The 15,293-nt window shown below is 40.2% G+C and overlaps 1 protein-coding gene across 1 annotated transcript in view; it reads right to left on the reverse strand.

Moving 5' to 3' along the window:
- Window positions 1-7,238: 7,238 nt before the first annotated feature.
- Window positions 7,239-15,293, reverse strand: part of LOC308074655 (uncharacterized protein) — a gene marked incomplete at its 3' end in the record, with an annotated part of 139,570 nt that continues 131,515 nt past the window's right edge. Inside the window, exon 4 of the mRNA XM_080414162.1 lies at window positions 7,239-7,355. Within this exon, the coding sequence (XP_080270288.1) occupies window positions 7,239-7,355 (117 nt within the window). The remainder of the gene's footprint in view (window positions 7,356-15,293) is intronic.

Here is a 15,293-nt window from a genome sequence, read left to right on the forward strand (position 1 = left end):
ATAATGCTGGCCTCTGGACCCTGGCTGTTAAATTTTGGAAAGCCTCGAGTCAGGAGAGCGCAAAAGCCTTACCTTGTAGGTAAGGTTACATAACTCTACACGTCAGGAAATGTAACGTTAAATAACTCAATACGCCCAGGAAAGGTATAGCATTACATTTCAAACGTGCAACAAGAAGAGTCAGTCGCGTCCCTCGACGTTCGGCAGCGTAGTGAAGCGTGGTGTCGAAACACAAAAAAAAAAACACGTCAATCTGCCTCGTCCAAACAGAATGTGGGTGCTTTGCCTTGCCTGCCTGGTGCCTACAGTACAGTACCTACCGCTGTGCCAGGGCCGTGTAGCTGTTCAGAACGCTGTCTTTAACCCATTAAGACCTGAGGGAGTCTTCTGAACCAGTTTTCGGGTAGAATAATAAAACGTATGTTTCTACTGCATATCAGTGGTTCTCAAACTTTTTCATGTCAAGGACCCCCAAAATGATATGTATTTGGCCGCCGACCACCCCCACCTCAAAATATTTTGTGCCAGGGACCTTCAGAAGCAAAGATTTGAGTTAAAAAATGCTTGTTTTTGAAATACATATACTCAACGTTGTGCACATTTTCCACGATAAAAAAAAAAATAGCAGATCTACAAGCTCGTATATCTGCTTGTATATCTGCTATTTTTGAATAGCTAAAGTATAAAATAAAATCTAAATGCTTTCCCGGTCTTAACGGGTTAACTTCTGCCCTGCTAACACATCGCTGTCACAGAGTCGTGCGGTGACAAATGTGACACGACATGCCGGGCGTTTGGGAGACAGCATCAACCAGAGAGACAGAACAACAACCAAGCAGAGAGAGAGAGAGAGAGAGCAGTAGCTGTGGGATCGTGTCGACTCAAAAACCCCACCGTCTAAAGGAAAACACATCTACAAGGAAAAACCACGCCGACAGAAAGACGTCGGAAGGAAGTGTGTTTCTGATGCTTGTCTCTGACTGACTGAGCTCTTGTTTATGGGTGGGTGGGTGGGGTGGGGGTTAGGGGGGGCATTGCAATCAAAAAGCTGTTGGGCTTTATCAAAAATTATAAAGGCCATCTGAATCGTTAAAGGAGTAGTTCACCCAAAAAAAATCTTATTTTCCATCAATTACACACCCCATGAAGCCTTGAATTCATGGCGATTTTTATTTATTTTTTCACATTCCTAAGACAATAATTTGATGACCGGCGATTGGCGGTCTCTCCGGTAGGAGACTCAAAGAGACTACATTAGCATATTTCCAATGGTAATCAATTATTCTCTCAGGAATGCGACAAAAATAAAAACAAAATCCATGAATTGAAGACTTCATGGGGTGTGTAAATGATAGAAAATAAGATTTTTTGGGGGTGAACTACTCCTTTAAAGGGAACTGTTAAGGAATCGGACCGTTAACACTTAAACTGCCAGGGGTTTTCTAAAACAGTTTGCAGCCTCTGCCAGCATTTTTAACGATTTCATACCTTTTCAAGTAGTCACAGAATATTTATCTCCAGTATGATTGATCCCCTGATGGTTGCTAATCACTGAAGGTTTTCAGGTGTGGTTTAAAAAATGTCAAGAGGTCATCACGACCTCGTTCACATTTGTTGTTTGATGTTTGAAAACATAGGAAAAATGTGAAAATTTTCTCCGTTTATTTTTTAACATTGAAGTGAATGGAGCAGCAAATCTTTGGATCACGTTATCTCCTGTTTTTTTGTGAAGAACGGAAAAACGGAAAAACCCCAAAAATAAAGAATAATTTTAGAATTAAAAAAAATATATATTTTTTGAAAAACGTTTATAAACGTTTTTGGCGGGTAATAGCTTAATTCTCAAAAACAGGAAAAAGAGGCAATCGTTATGCACCGTAATCGTTAAAATCCTAAAAGGATCCCAAGGATAGCCAGCTGCTTGACTTGTCCTCACTAGGGTTGATATTCCCAACCCTGTGACCTTGTGACTGACTGAGACAGACAGTGTACACAGTGGGACACTGTCTGTCTGTCTCCCGGTCTGACCCCGCAGGACAGAGACGGACCAGAACAACCAATAAACCGGAGCGTCCCAGAGAGGAGCCCGTCAACCAATGAGAGAAAGCGCTGCGCCCGGTGATGTAAGCGGTGGGAGAGGAGACATGACAGTGGCTCAGCGTGAGGTCCGGTGTCATGAAAGAGGAGATGAAACACACACACATACACACATACACACACACACACACACACACACACACACACACACACACACACACACACACACACACACACACACACACACACACACACACACACACACACACACACACACACACACACACACACACACACACACACACACCATTTACAATACACACACTATCTTTGTCTGGTGTAGACACGCACACACTACGCACACACTATCTCTGTGTAACCTGGGGCGATTCTTTAAAAAAATCTAAATCATAAAAGAATTTCCCCAACATTTTTCAAAAATAGCAGATCTACAACCTCATAGTGCGGCACTCGGTGCCGCACTATGAGGTTGTAGATCTGCTATTTTTCTGCTATTTTTGAATAGCCAAAGAAATCTAAAGCGACACAGATGCGTTCCAGGTCTTAATGGGTTAAAAACATTTCAAAATAGTGGAAATACAGTAGCTGATCTACAAGCTCACAACGAGTCACATCGCGAATGTGTTTTGAGCTTGTAGATTGGCTATTTTTTGTGTGACACTCTTGCATGACAATAGGGCATTCATTTGAAACATGGAGATACAAGGTTTCTGGCCGACAGCAACGATATACTGTATACACACACACACATACAATATAAAAACCAGAACATACAACCCAACACACTCACACACACACACCTACCCACACATCGACATATACCACACACACACACACACACACACACACACACACACACACACACACACACACACACACACACACACACACACACACACACACACACACACACACACACACACACACACACACACACACACAGTGTGTGAGTGTGACAGACAGACAGATGGTTCCATAGTAGCCCAGCTGAGGTGTTAGCCTATAAAAAGCAGCATTCTGATATGACATTTAATGTCTTCCAGTCTTATTATAAGAAGACAGTCTCTGGGTGTAATCCTCCCTCCCTCCCCCCTCCCCCTCCCTCCCTCCCCCCCCCCCCCCCCCAGCGCTCCAGGGCACCACTGACACACGTGCACTGTAGTGCACGACGGCAACTCTGTCTGCACAGCAGATAATATATATGGTTGCTGTCAGGCAGAAACGTCTTATCTCCATATTCTTAACTTTTTGTGGGTTTTTTTCCCCCGTAAATTAATACCCTGCTTGATCATACCACAGCGTCACACGAAAGCATCAAGAGTAGCAGATCTACAAGCTCGAAACGCGGCGCTTCGCGCCTCGTTTCGAGCCTCGTTTCGAGCTTGTAGATCGGCTTCTTTTGACGCTTTTGAATTTTAATCCTGAAAAAGTATTTTTGGACATTACAGTCTGAGGTTTCCACCCTAAAGAGACCATACATTGCAACGCGCTACATTTGCTATTGTAAGATATAGCCATTTGCCACAGTGATATGCCGTGTATAGGAGAAATGATTTATGTTTGACATGAAAAAGAAATCTACAAAACCATAACATCATACGCAGGGATTAACCCATTAAATCCGGGAATGCATGTGTGTCATTTTTAGATTTCTTTGGCTATTCAAAAAAATCTACAAGCTCATGAGCTTGTAGATCTGCAAAAAAATAAATAATCGTGAAAAATTTTGCAAATCTTTGAATATATATATATTTTTAAAGCTAACATTTGTAACTCAAATATTTGCTTCTGGGGGGTCCCTGGAACAAAACATTTTGAGATGGGGGTCCGCGGCCAAATACATCTACATCTAGAAGAGTTTTCTAAATCCTTACAGTATGTTGCTATAGACGAATCCACAGACGCGCTGCCTGTAGGCGGCCATTGCTGCGGTGTCGCGTCCGCGGAGCGTTGACACCGCAGCAATGGCTGCGCGCAGGGCAGCGCTCCGTGGATTCGTGTATATCAGTGGTGCTCCAACTTTTCCATGTCAAGGACCCCCGAAATGATATGTATTTGGCCGCGGACCCCCATCTCAAAATATGTTGTTCCAGGGACCCCCCAGAAGGAAAGATTTGAGTAAAGAATGTCTGTTTAAAAAAATATATATTCTCAAAGATTTGCAAAAAAAAATCTAGATTTTTTTAAAATAGCAGATCTACAAGCTTGTATATCTGCTATTTTTGAATAGCCAAAGACATTGTTAGAGTTAAAACTATGTCTTTTGTCGACAATATTGATATATATGCCATCATATCCTATTTTAGTGTGCCATCTTGGCATAACTCAAGTTTGCCTACCAATCTTATGATTTTATTAAGTTCAAGGTTGGACAAAACTAATCCTAGTATCAGGTCTCTCCTTTCCTCTAGAGACTGCATGTGTTTTGAGCTGTACAGAGCGCAGGCCCTCCAAGGTCACTGATTATCTCTGGAGGAATACAATAACAGCTCATTGGAGTTAACTTGACCATCTATGACAAAGCAACAACACCTCCATATTTGCTATCTGGTGCCGGCTCCATATGTTTCCAATCAGTAAATACATGTCTTGGTCAACGCTTTGTGATCTAATGTCCTAATGACCGGTATCTCTGTACATGACCTATATCTCTGTATGACCTGACATCGTCACTAATGTACTCTGTCAGCTGTCACCCTGTCACAGATAAACCTGCCACATGTCCTATGATATCGAAGGGATAACTTGTTTATGAAACCATAAGATGTACACAAGGATACTATAAGATGAACAACAACTTATTATGATGACACCCTGATGCCTGACAGCTCATCAGATATGATCTGACGTCTGAGGGTCTTAACCAATCGTTAGGATCCACCTCATAACTGATGTCCGGACTCCAACTTGTGTATAAATACTATTGCCTGTCTTTGTAATAGCAGAGAGATACTTTTGCTGTACGGTGCCTCGTGGATGGATTCTTTCTCTTAATACAATGTCAACCTTTTAATTTGAGAACCAGCCTGTGTCTGCCTTTGATTTCGTCTCATCCTTTTTACACTGGGTTTTCAGCTGTTTAACTACAAATAGTTTTAATTAACATAGAGCAGGATTTACGACCCTTTATAAACTCTATTAATTGGTCCTTCGAACGGTTAAAGGCCTGTCCGACATTATTATCATAATTATTATTAATATTTTTCTCGGACGGTGCGTTTAGAATCAGCCTTAAAAATTTAGATTTTTTTCTCGGTCGACTCTGAGGGGCTCCGGACGACTCCTCTTCGCGCGAGGACTCTTTCCGGTCAGCTATCTTAGAATCAGCCTCTTTTTAAATATTGTTTTTGGAGACAAGCGGCTCACAGACATTCCTCAAACGTGTGGGGATTCTCCGTCCAGCTGACTACAAGACACAGGTTCCCTTTTGGTTCAGTTCCTTGACTTATAATTTTGACATTGCATTAACTTTAACACGAGGCTCATTGGCCGTACTTGTACATATATATATATATTTGTAAAATTGTTATCAGTATTGTTGTTATATCTTTTGGACAGATACTGTCAATACATATATATGCGCATATCAGCCACTTCATATGTGTCTACCAGTGTGTGCATAGATATTTATTGCCTGGTACATTTGTTCCTTTGTTTTTAACTGCAGTTGTACATAGATACATGTATTCAGATCTGTTTGGATAGGGGGTTACAGATATATATATATATATGCATTTGCCTGTTCAATTGACAACAATTAGGTGTTGTTTACTTGACTTGTATATGTGCGGTGTATATATATATATATATGTAATCTTTTGTAAACTAGTTGTCAGGCAAAATTAGATTTGTCTACATGTAATTATTTCATTTTTTTGGTTTTATTTTTTGGTACCACAACTTATGACTCAGGCAGAACACAGATTCTGTACTTTATGACTCAGGCAGAACCCATATTCTGTACTTTAGGACTCAGGCAGAACCCAGATTCTGTACTTTAGGACTCAGGCAGAACCCAGATTCTGTACTTTAGGACTCAGGCAGAACCCAGATTCTGTACTTTAGGACTCAGGCAGAACCCAGATTCTGTACTTTATGACTCAGGCAGAACCGACATTCTGTATTTTATGACTCAGGCAGAACCGACATTCTGTATCCTATGTTACTTTGATTTTGTAAATCAATTAAACCTTGACACACACAGATACCTTCTGTGTGTGCCAATCAGAGGGGAATTATTATAGTAATATAATATAATATAATATAATATAGTAATATAGTCCAGATACACCAATACTGAACCCAGCTAGCCCATCCAAAGTCACTAATACTAGCCAAACTCCGTTTCTGACTCATGAGCTGCAGATCATGAATCAAAAAGGACAGAGGTTAGATATTAAACTAATAAGACCATACTGTCCTATTATTTAGATCTTGTTCTATTCCTACCTTTGGTCAATTAAAACATTATATATGTTTTTAATATTTGATTTCATTCCCATTTACCTAGAAACCAGCCACCTTTGCTCCAGGCAACCTCTGTATCACTAAAACCAGCTACAGGCATCTCATCCAATCAGACCCTACATCAGCACTGAACCGTTTGTATGATATTTACTTATTTCCTAGGATAAGACACAGCCTGCTGATTTGAGTATTTTAAATAAACTAGAAACTAGTCATTTAAACCTTCCACTTGGCCACAGACAGAAGTATTTAACCTTGGGTAGGGCTGACGGCCTCTTTATCTCACTCACTCACTCTCTCGGTCCCTTGAACGTGTCAACAATCTGTAGTCACTGTCACTGTTTCTCTCTCTCTCTCCCACAAGCCGTGCATTCGCTCAGAATTGTTTTATTTAAATTTTATATCAGTAATTGAGGGGATAATAATTATAGTAAAACAGGTCAATTGTCTACACTAGCCCACCCACTTCTTGATAGATACTAAATAGATTTTGAACACAGTCTTTTACGTTTTAGTCACGTCTGAATAATTACATTTTTGCATTATGGGAAATATCTTTTCCCCGTCACAGGGACCTCGAAGGCCCCTCAGCAGACAGGGACCCACCAGTGGTAAAAAAGCGCAGCACACCACTCACACTGACATAACTTCATTTGATAAGTCAATGTTTGAAAGTGAGGATGATGACGAGGTCTTGTTTGACATAACAAAAATTACTCTTTCTCCACGTTCTCAGGATGTGGACCTGCTTGGACCTGTGCTTGGACCTGCTGTCGGTGAGCCTTCAGGACTTTCACCCCGACCCCACGTTCCTCCATCTGACACAAGCACTAGTAAGAGATCAAAATCTTTACATGAACGTCGGGTTAACACTAAAACGCACCCTACACAATCACTTACTGCACAGCATACAGTAGATCAGATAGAAACACTGATTGCTCCCTTAATTGCCTATACACAGGGGGGTGGCAATTTGGCTTATAGGTACATGAAATGGTCTCCTGAAGATATTAAGAACATTGCAGAAACTTTACCTAATATTCAGGACAATCCAGAGGGGTGGGAGACCGCGCTCAAAGCAGAGATAATAGAACACCAGCTTAACACTACGGAAGTCAGGGACCTTATTGCAAAAAGTAGCCACAAAGCCATGTCACATCAGATTTCAGAGGGGGCCCACCTCCTCGACCTACATGGCCGTGCGATCCAATGTTTCCGTACCGAGCCACCAGCTCTGGACGAACAGAGACCCCATATGATAAGACAGGTAGACCACGAGGAAGCTGTAAACAAAATGATAGGGAACGCACTAGGTCTCCTGCGTGCTAACACTAATTTATCTGTCCTCACCGACATCAAGCAGAAAGACGGAGAGGATGTCTCGGAATTCATTCAGAAATTTAAAACCCAGTTTAACCGCCATTCAGGCCTAACCAGTGGCCAGGTGGGCTACCAGAAATTGTTTAACCTCCTCTTAATGGAGGCTCTACGCCCTCACTTAAAACAGGCCATCACTATGAATGATCCCTTATGGAAAATGAAAACCACAGAGGAACTCACTACTCTAGCTCAGTATTACAACAATTGCATAGCCGAACCAAAGCCTAGGGCTAAACTACAGGCCGTGATTACTGGGGAGGGACACATCAGCCTACAGGCACCACAGAATAACCAAAACCACAACGGGGGATCCGGGGCAAACCGACAGCAGAACCAACCAGGACCATGGAATCAAGGTAATACATCACACACCCAGTCAACCTTTGGGCCACAGGGCTCACAAAATACAAGTCAGGCCCCGCGTCGAGATTATAAGACCATGCAGTGTTATAGTTGTGGAAAATATGGACATACCCAGGCAAGGTGTTACAACCTAAATGATGAACTTCCCTTTAAACGGACAAAGCCACACAGGCCTCAAACTGATGAATTTGAAAAGAACATAGATGAAATTGATTGATGTGTCCTAACTTTTAAAACACTTAAAAGGAATTAGTCCTTGTAGATCTGCTATTTTGCATTTCATGAATCCTGGTACAATTTGATTAGTTTAATTAATTCATATCCATTCACTTAAATAACTTTATTTTATTTTATATAAAGTTGGTTTTAAAGTCTTACACTTATTCCTCATTGTTACTTTACCCATTACTAAGTATATTAGATTCATCCTAGGTTCTCTGCCTCTCATTTCTCCAGTTTCTTATCTGTTTACATTCTCTTGTTCGGAACTGCTCTCATAACAAAGTAGGCTATGATTAATAATTGCTCACAGAGAACACTACATTAACACTATAATATTATACTATGAAGGCTTGTTTTGGGAAAAAAAATAATATATATATATATTTTTTTATAATTGATGAAAATATTACCATATATATATATATTGACCATGTTCTAATATGATATGTGTCAATATAGTATTTATGAATACCCATCTTGAAATAATCTGATACCTGTTACATTTATATTTACCAAAGACAATTCAGATTGTTAACCCATTTAGTATTAATCTCTCACATTGTTGTCTTGTTCCCATTTATATGGGTCCCACTTTCAATTGTTAACAGAAAATGTACTCAAATATATACAGAATTAGTCCTTGATGTTACAGTATGTGCACACCCCATACCACTGTTGATTTTGTTCACTAATGTTGCTTTGTTCGTGTTTAGTGTCTATCCTCCCTGCTGGTTTTGGGGCCCTGGTATTGGCAAGACACCCACCTATGACCCCTATGACGCTGCTCTCTCCTTCTCTGCTGTGCCTAATGTGTGATTAGGACTTGGCACCTGTATCTCCACGACACCGAGGGCACACCAGCGTATTAATTCCATTTGATTATTTGGCATTCATTAGTTCAATTTCTGATGGGTTGGTTTTAAGTTATATATCTAATGTTTTTTTTTCTTTTCTCGTTAGTGGTTTAGTTTTTATTTTGTTTTGGTAGAAGGGGTTCTGCTTTGGCGACGGGGAAATATTTTCTGGCATAACAGAATCCCACCCTTTTGCTTCGTTGACCAACTCATTTTTGACTTCATGTTAAATTTTCACCCTATATTTGTAGAATGCCAAGGATTTCATTTTAGACCAGTTTTACTGTCTCAGAAAAGTCTGTGACCGAATTGTTATGAGAACATTCTGACCTTGTGAGGGCCATTGGGCTCAATATAACTTTAACCCATTCCTTCCAATTACAGTAACTCCCTTATAGCTTTATTACTGTCAGCCCATTATAAATATTATTTCCTTTATTTTTGCCATAATGTCAGCACCATCAGCATATGTGAATGAGTTTGTTCATCCAATTTATTAACTTTAACTGTTAAGCAAACTCCAATATCCACAATCCCTTGTGGAGATTTCCGTTTCCGTTAGGGTCTGTAACAGCCACGTTGCTATGGCAACTCATTCCAAAATGACCTCTTATCTACTCCATTACCCATATAATTCCTTACAGGCAGTGTTAGCTTCCCTGGTAACTAACACATAACTATGGCAATATCATCCTAACGACATTGAATTCCTCCATTGAATTCAATTTAACCCATCTCAGTTAAATTAACCCTTATAAGATTCAATATGTTATAATATTATTTAGAAAACATTAACACATAATATTACAAAGATTATAACGTCATTTTGATTTATTAAAAAAAAAAAAAAAAAAAAAAAGTTTTTAAATATTTGATCATTTTTAACTTAAAACATTTTTTTTGAACTTGTCGATCTGCTATTTTTTTTGGGGGAAAGTTTTCATTTCTAGGTATTTTTGTGTACCGTATCTAATTCTAAGGTACCTCAGAACAAAGATGTTTATTCCTTATTTTTTATTGTTACATTTTATTTCAAAAATGTAAATTTTATTACAAAAAAAAAAAAAAAAAAAAAATCCTATTTCATTTTTCATTTTTGCTTATTTTTTTCATTCACATCAGCAAATTCATTCTCTGACACACTTTATATATATATATAGAATATATATGGTATTGTGTCAAGAGGAGGGAGTTGGTGAATATTTGATTTAAATGTGAATAGTTGATTAACTTGATTTAAATGTGATTTGATTAATATCTTTTTGATTTAGTTTTTTTGTCATTTATCATTGTCATTTAACGATAAATACTAATCTACAGTCTTAGTCACATTCATCCATTTCAGATCTTGCCCCAGGAGTAATCGAAGTTTACAAAACCTCCCCAGGGGAGACTGAGGGTCTCAAACTCCGATGGAAAACCTTTGTATTTTATTTTTCAAGAGTTCTTGACTGTTTTAAACTGCTTATGTTTTGTCAAATACATTTCATGTACACTTTCTACACACAGTAATTCTGTGTTTAATTCATTTACAGATTAAATAATCTTCCTGGTTAAATTGAGTGACAGAAGCCTCTCCTCTCGACTGCTCAAAGAGGAAAAGTAGGTCCTATACGTCTGTGTGAGTAAAGAGGCATCACGTGAGTTTTTCCCGCCATAAATTATTTTGCTTAGGGTTAACATATCTACCCACAGTATTGCTTCAAGGAGAAGTAGGGCTAAAATTCGACTGAGCCTATACACACTTGGGGGCGGGACCTTAAACAACAGCTTCTTGGAAACAAGACTATGTTGGCTAAAGTTCCTGGTGGTACATACATTGTGGGATTTTCAGGAAAAGTTAAAAGTTAAAAAATTCAGATCCTGCCAAGGGATGGCCTTCAAAATAAAATAAAATAAAGAAAGGTTTGACAGATCTGTTCATATTCATAATACCTTATTCTGGGAACTTATGAGGTGATGTCATTTTTCTCATTTAACAGCATATAGAACCCACTGACCATTCTAATTATTCTATAAGTCTATGTAAGATTTCATCCTACTAACGCTGATTATTTACTCATGAAATATAACCATTTTGCTTCCAAATTAATAAACAATACAGTCCTTTTGAAGAAGTAAAAATGTGTTTGTTATCTGAACAATGAAACATTTGTTTTTGCCCTTATAGTCCTTTAATACAATTTAAAAAGGTATTTAAGTCTACATGTATCTGTTTTCTTATATTAATTAATTAATTACATATTATTTTGACGTCATCTACCAATCTTGTCCACAAGAACTGGGGACTTGTTAGAGTTAAAACTATGTCTTTTGTCGACAATATTGATATATATGCCATCATATCCTATTTTAGTGTGCCATCTTGGCATAACTCAAGTTTGCCTACCAATCTTATGATTTTATTAAGTTCAAGGTTGGACAAAACTAATCCTAGTATCAGGTCTCTCCTTTCCTCTAGAGACTGCATGTGTTTTGAGCTGTACAGAGCGCAGGCCCTCCAAGGTCACTGATTATCTCTGGAGGAATACAATAACAGCTCATTGGAGTTAACTTGACCATCTATGACAAAGCAACAACACCTCCATATTTGCTATCTGGTGCCGGCTCCATATGTTTCCAATCAGTAAATACATGTCTTGGTCAACGCTTTGTGATCTAATGTCCTAATGACCGGTATCTCTGTACATGACCTATATCTCTGTATGACCTGACATCGTCACTAATGTACTCTGTCAGCTGTCACCCTGTCACAGATAAACCTGCCACATGTCCTATGATATCGAAGGGATAACTTGTTTATGAAACCATAAGATGTACACAAGGATACTATAAGATGAACAACAACTTATTATGATGACACCCTGATGCCTGACAGCTCATCAGATATGATCTGACGTCTGAGGGTCTTAACCAATCGTTAGGATCCACCTCATAACTGATGTCCGGACTCCAACTTGTGTATAAATACTATTGCCTGTCTTTGTAATAGCAGAGAGATACTTTTGCTGTACGGTGCCTCGTGGATGGATTCTTTCTCTTAATACAATGTCAACCTTTTAATTTGAGAACCAGCCTGTGTCTGCCTTTGATTTCGTCTCATCCTTTTTACACTGGGTTTTCAGCTGTTTAACTACAAATAGTTTTAATTAACATAGAGCAGGATTTACGACCCTTTATAAACTCTATTAGACATCTTAAAATAACACAGTTCACACAATGTTCCGGGTCTTAATGGGTTAAAGCAAAGGAAAAAGTCCAAATAAATCTCGTGACTGAAAAGTGTCTTCAGGCCCTAACGTCCCTATCTGTGATTAGTGGAACAGCGTGAAAGGAGCCTCCCCACTCTATAGCGCTACGTTAGCACAACATGTAAAAAACTATGATGTTTTGGTGCTCTAAAAATTTTTTTTCCCTCTACACCAAATCCCTTTGGCCAAGAATAGCCGAAGCTCACAACGTGACAGGCATTGTGAGCCTGTACAGTATATCTGCTATTTTTGGCTAATGTTCCCCAGCTGAATATGGGGTATAGTTCAGGTGGTTAAAGAACCTGTAATATCTATTACTACTGTAGGGCTTCACTTTGCCTTTAAAGAGTAGAGACTTAGTTTTGCGTGGCACGTCGTGCGCCGTAAAAATCGCAGATCTACAAGCTCCGGGCGCGTTGTGAGCGTGTAGATCTGCGATTTCCCGGTGCGCGACACCACCTGAGAACTCTCATCACAACATACCAGGGCTTGATATCGATACGGAAAAGTCTCCTCGGGGCCAAATGCCGCCCCATGCATGTGAAAACTCCACAATGTCACCCTGACATTGATTTTTGAATCTTGTACTCATTAGAAGCAGATCCCTCAGTTATAGCTGCCGTCACATCTCTGCCGCGACTAAATTGCTATTAATTATAAATAGCAGAGCAGCTGTCTTATAATATATGACCTATCTACCAAGGTATTAAACACCGTGGCTATATTGCCTCGGCACTGCCACTGTTAATATTGGCACCCCGGCTCCAATCACGGCCTAATAATGGCTTCTCATTATGAGGTGTGTGTGTACGTTTGAGTGTGTGTGTGTGTGTGTGTGTGTGTGTGTGTGTGTGTGTGTGTGTGTGTGTGTGTGTGTGTGTGTGTGTGTGTGTGTGTGTGTGTGTGTGTGTGTGTGTGCGTGTGTGTGTGTGTGTCTGACAGAGAGAGAGAGAGAGTTGGGGGGTGGGGGTGGGGAGGGGTTCAATTTCACCACTTAAAAAGGCACAGATGACACCTTGTAAAAAGTTAATTCGATTTTAGACATTTACAGAATAGGGCTGTAAATTCCGAGTCTGGAGGTGCGCCGTGAGGCTATCGGTTTCGATAATTGAGGTATTTAATAATTAGATGTAATTCATTCTGTGAGTAGAAGAAGAAGTAGGTCTGGACTGGTCCGCGTGGTTGGAACTCGTCTCGAACATGTCTCATGAACACTGGGTTCAGTGTTGCCAGATTTAGCGAGAGAAATAAGCAACCAGGTCTATTAGAACAAGCGACTAGGCCACATGAGCACTTTAAGTAAGTAAGTAAGTAAGTAAGTAAGCCTGTATGAGCCATTGGGTCTACCGGACCGGTATCTCCTGTTTCTGTAGCGTGAGGCAGCTGGATGTACAAGTAAACCCCCTGGACATGACGTTAGTACTGTATGTCACAGGCATTTAAACCCTATCCAACCCTCGATGCTGAGAGCATTGGGTCCGATTTTTATGGTCGCTGGTATGCCGGGTATCGAACCCCGACCTCCTAGTCTCAGGGCGGACACTCTAACCACAAGGCCACTGAGCACTTTAAACCTATACACATACATCGGCTATTTGAAAAAAAAAACTTTAATAAAACTACTCAAATCTTGTAACGGGGTCCCTGGCACAAAATATTTCAGATGGAGGTCCTTTAGGCTACATGTAAGAGAATGTAAGAGAATGACTGGTTTAAACAGCATCAATAAACAAGTCCACATAAGCAACTACACTTTAGAAACAAAGCCCGAAAAACTGCAACCCACAACTACCAGAAAAATAAGCCCAAAGTCGCTTATAACAAGCGGACATGGCAGCACTGACACAGAGCATCGGCAGCAGTATGAGGGCCATTGTTTCCTGCCTGCACACAATGGCTGAGTTGGGACACCAGATGGCGCTGTGCTGGCTTGCTTGCTGCCACAGAGAATCCAAAACTCAAGCAGCAACGAGACGCATTCAGTCAAGCAACACTTCATGAACACAATGTTATTCACCTTAAACTGACAGCACTGCGTTTCACCTGACAGACTGTCGCTAGTCTCGGTGGCGTTTTTCTCAAATGTAAACATAATGCAGCGTTACGCCTTTCTGAACATATTCCAAATCAACACGGGTATAAATTCGTCCGTGACATATAAATATATATATATATATATATACAGTATACACCCCCCTCCCCCACCACCTCCCCGCCAAATATGTGGTGGTGCCTGCAGCAGTAAATAGCTTAACAAGATCAATGTATCAATTCAACCATTTTGTGTAAACACAACCACCACACATCAAAACGAAGCCATCTTCCTTCAGAGCGGAGCTGAAAGGGGAAAGAGAAATTCTTTTTTTGAGTGTGTCTCTCTCTCTCTCTCTCTCTCTTTCTCTCCTGTTCCCAGAGCTTTTTCATTTCCCTGCGCCTCCCCTTTTGAAATGTAAAAAGGCAACAAAGAGACCCTGCCGCCAGATCTATCTTTAAACTCCCCTTTTTTTGTCAGATGAGATTGAATTGAGCACACACTCTGAGGAGAGGATGAGGAGAGGAGAGGGAGAGGGAGAGGGAGAGGGAGAGGGAGAGGAGAGGAGGAGAGGAGAGAAAAGCTGCACTTCCACCTCACTATCGCTACCCCCCCCCCCCCCCCTTCCACCACCACCCCCACCCCTCTCCACTCTCTCTCTACTCT

The sequence above is a fragment of the Gymnoscopelus braueri genome (assembly GCF_963280865.1).
Source record: "Gymnoscopelus braueri genome assembly, chromosome: 19".
NCBI lineage: Eukaryota > Metazoa > Chordata > Actinopteri > Myctophiformes > Myctophidae > Gymnoscopelus > Gymnoscopelus braueri.